The sequence below is a fragment of the Charadrius vociferus genome, unplaced genomic scaffold (assembly GCF_000708025.1).
Source record: "Charadrius vociferus isolate BGI_N301 unplaced genomic scaffold, ASM70802v2 scaffold767, whole genome shotgun sequence".
In the NCBI taxonomy this organism is placed as follows: domain Eukaryota; kingdom Metazoa; phylum Chordata; class Aves; order Charadriiformes; family Charadriidae; genus Charadrius; species Charadrius vociferus.
The window spans coordinates 536,769-539,981 of record NW_009649076.1 but is presented as its reverse complement, the minus strand read 5'-3'; the positions used below and the strand labels follow the sequence as shown (position 1 = coordinate 539,981).

The 3,213-nt window shown below is 45.1% G+C and overlaps 1 protein-coding gene across 1 annotated transcript; it reads right to left on the bottom strand.

Moving 5' to 3' along the window:
- On the bottom strand, nucleotides 1-571 carry TIFA (TRAF-interacting protein with forkhead-associated domain). Its single transcript, XM_009888185.1, has one exon. It carries the CDS (start codon nucleotides 562-564, stop codon nucleotides 1-3), a length of 564 nt encoding a protein of 187 aa, XP_009886487.1. The 5' UTR covers nucleotides 565-571.
- Nucleotides 572-3,213: the final 2,642 nt, after the last annotated feature.

The following is a 3,213-nucleotide window of genomic DNA, read 5'->3' as shown; positions in this document are numbered from 1 at the left end:
CTAGCATGACTCGTTTTCATCAGTCTCCATGGGGCTTTTGCCTTTGGAAGGAAACAAGGAAGAAGAAAAGCCATTCTCCGGTATAGGTTGCAGTGATGGCGGGCATCTTTCTTGTAAGATTGGCACTTCAGCCAAGTGTAAGTGAGTCTCAAAATAATCCACAGACTCCCCTTCTTCAATCTCTGCTAAGATCTGGTAGTCCCCAAAACAAATGATGCACTTCCATGGCAAGTCAATTTTGTTTAAGTAAGCCAGTTCTGTTTGGTCCACAATCAGTTTTGTTTTCTTGCTCATGTTCTTGATCTCAAAACAAAACTCTGAGCTGTTCAGTTTTCTGTAAAACTGCAGTGCAAACTGAATCCGAGAAACACGAGTATCCATTAAGTTATAACGGCAGACATTAGAATCCCGGCCAAACTTGGGCATTTCATCTGCCCTGACCTGTTCTCGCTTACAAAAATTCAAGCAACGAAACATCATCTTGTCTTGTTGGCAAGGGTGGTAAAAGGTCATGTGGAGACACGTTACTGTTTCTTCAGTTCCAGCTTCTTCAAAAGAGGTCATGATGAAACGATTCCTCAGAACTACAAGAAAGAAATAAAATCACAGCATGAAATCAGTCATACCAAAAAAACTTGGTTCTAAAAATGTGGTATTAAAATACTTCATATACTATTGTATAGCGACTGTATATAATTTATAGCAAATTGGCTGACAGTAAATGTACCAAAACCACTGGCAGGAAGAAGTGGGAGTTGAGCCTCCCCAGTCTACGGCAACCATCACTTCCCGCCACTTTGCCAAAGACTTGGTGGGTGACCCCACCGAAGTGGCAGATTGCTCTGGGCTGACGTCTTCCCAGCCATCAGTCCCCCCTCTGCCGCAATGGCCGCCCAGCACTTCGGAACTCTGCAAAACACCCACGACTATAAATTGTCACCAACTAGGTCTTCATAAGGATCTCGCAGGTAGATTTATCTTTGGAAGAAGTGTGTCACTTAGCAGCAACAGTATGATTTACTTTGTGGACTTAAAATGGAGCATGAAGCAGTGCTGTCTGGGCCTGCGTGCTCTGTTTTACAGTGGAGTCCTTTGGCTAGAAGGCAGAACCGTAGAATGGTTTAGTTTGGGAGGGACCTTCAACATCATCAAGTTCCAACGCCTCTGCTACAGGCAGGGACACCTCCCACCAGCCCAGGTTGCTCCAAGCCCCGTCCAACCTGCCCTCAAACACCTCCAGGGATGGGGCAGCCACAGCTTCTCTGGGCAACCTGCGCCAGCGTCTCATCACACTCACAGTCAAGAATTTCTTCATAATATCTCATCTGAATCTCCCCTATCAGGCAAATGACTCTTACAAATGCAGTCTGACTGTTTCAAATGTATATAAAGCACTCTTTGGCTCCTTATTCAGAATTTACCTCTTTTATGAAGCATTTAGAAGTCACTGAGGTGACGCTATGTAAAAGGAATGCAAAAGTTGGAATATCAGTGAGACCTAAAGGAGGAATTGTCCCCAACTCTAGCTATTTCCCTGTGGCCTATTGGAAAAATCCCAGCTATCTACTGCAGAAGTACTTTACTAGGCTAAAAATAACAAATCGCTTTTGTTGGGGTTTGGTGGTGTGTGTGTGTTTTGTGGTTTGGTTTTTTTTTTTAAGCTTCTCACGTGCAGCACAGAGGCACTTGCTTGTGAACTAAATTCTGTTCCAAAGTCAGAGTGGCTGCAGTGCATCCAAATAAAATCTGAGACGCCTCAGGAGACACCGTGATCTGGTCCTCCATACACGCAAGGCCAGCGTTCACCTGCACTGAAACTTCGTCTAAAGATGGAAAAGGCTCGGTACTGAAAGGAGGAACCAGAGGATGAGCTCTCAGTATCTCACCAGAGAAACGTGAGCAGCCATTTAGCGAATTGTATAGTGCAGATGTTTGTCGTGTTTCTCCTTCTAGACTGCAATAAGTTCCCAACGTGTCACACACCGATCCTGAGCTTTCTCACCAGCTCCGGTCAGTGAATGACGCTGCAAAGCAGCTTACAATTTACTCTGGTTTTTATTATGGGGAGGTGAATCACTACTACAGTTAAGTATTCTGACTTGCGTTCTTTTCAGGCTAAATTATACCACTGCCCGTAAACTCCAAGCATAGTGAATGGTGGTATATCAGTGCGTTAACTTTCTGCGTGAAGCCTCAAAATCTCTTCTTCCTTATACCTTATTTCTATACGTTCCTTATTATACCTTATACTTATTCAGCAACAGTTCTGACATAGTAGATTAGCAACCTCAGCTTGCTTACTGAAGTAGGCTACCACAGCGCTTCTGTCAGGCTTGGGTGATTGGAGAAATGGAGAATTTCAAGTTGCTCACTTTAAACCAAACTAGGAAATATTATCTTGTGCTTTTTGACTGAAGCCCAGAGAGATGCCCCGATGGCAAGTTATTTCTTTGCCATCTGTAAGAAAGGCTGCGGCCGCATCAGTATCCATCCCTCCTCCCCCTCGTCTTCCTCAGCTCCGGGGGGCTGGAAGCAGCTCCGTTAGCCGGAGGATGGCTGGTCTCTTTCTGTGCTTAGCTCTGCCCTTCGCTGGTGCGCGCCAGTAAGAGGATGTGAGACGTTATTTGAGGTTGGCTTCGGTTAAAGGGGAAAACCGAGTCGTTATCACTGAGTTGGCAGACTGGTCTGCAGAGGAAGTTTTCTGTCTGGAGACTCGGGTGAACGTGATAGCAACTTTTAAAAAGCGCTTTCTGCTTCTGTTAGTAGCTTCCTTAATTGGTTTCTGAAATGCATCAGGACTAGGCAAAACACAGGAAGATAAAGAAATACATTTTGGGAAATATGCAGTGTATACAACCATGTATTGGATCAATGCAGAATGTTGGCTTTAATCACGTTGATGAAGTTTACAAATAGCTACAGTTGTTAATTAGGGAGGGGGAAGAAGGGCCCCCTCATTGCTTCAGCCATTCCCACAGCCCCCCCTGTCTACTCAGGGCCTGCTTGCATGCTACCCCTGGCTCACCTGCCCCATCCTGCCCTTATCGAGGCTGGACTGGATCTCCTTTTACGTAAATACTGAAGGAGTTTCTATTTACTAGATTGTTTTGGACAGGAGCTGGATTTTGGAGAAATCCACGGAGAAGGACACTTTCTATGCTTACATCCAGACTTGTGCAACTGAAAGGTAACCCACGGCACTGCTGTTCTGTA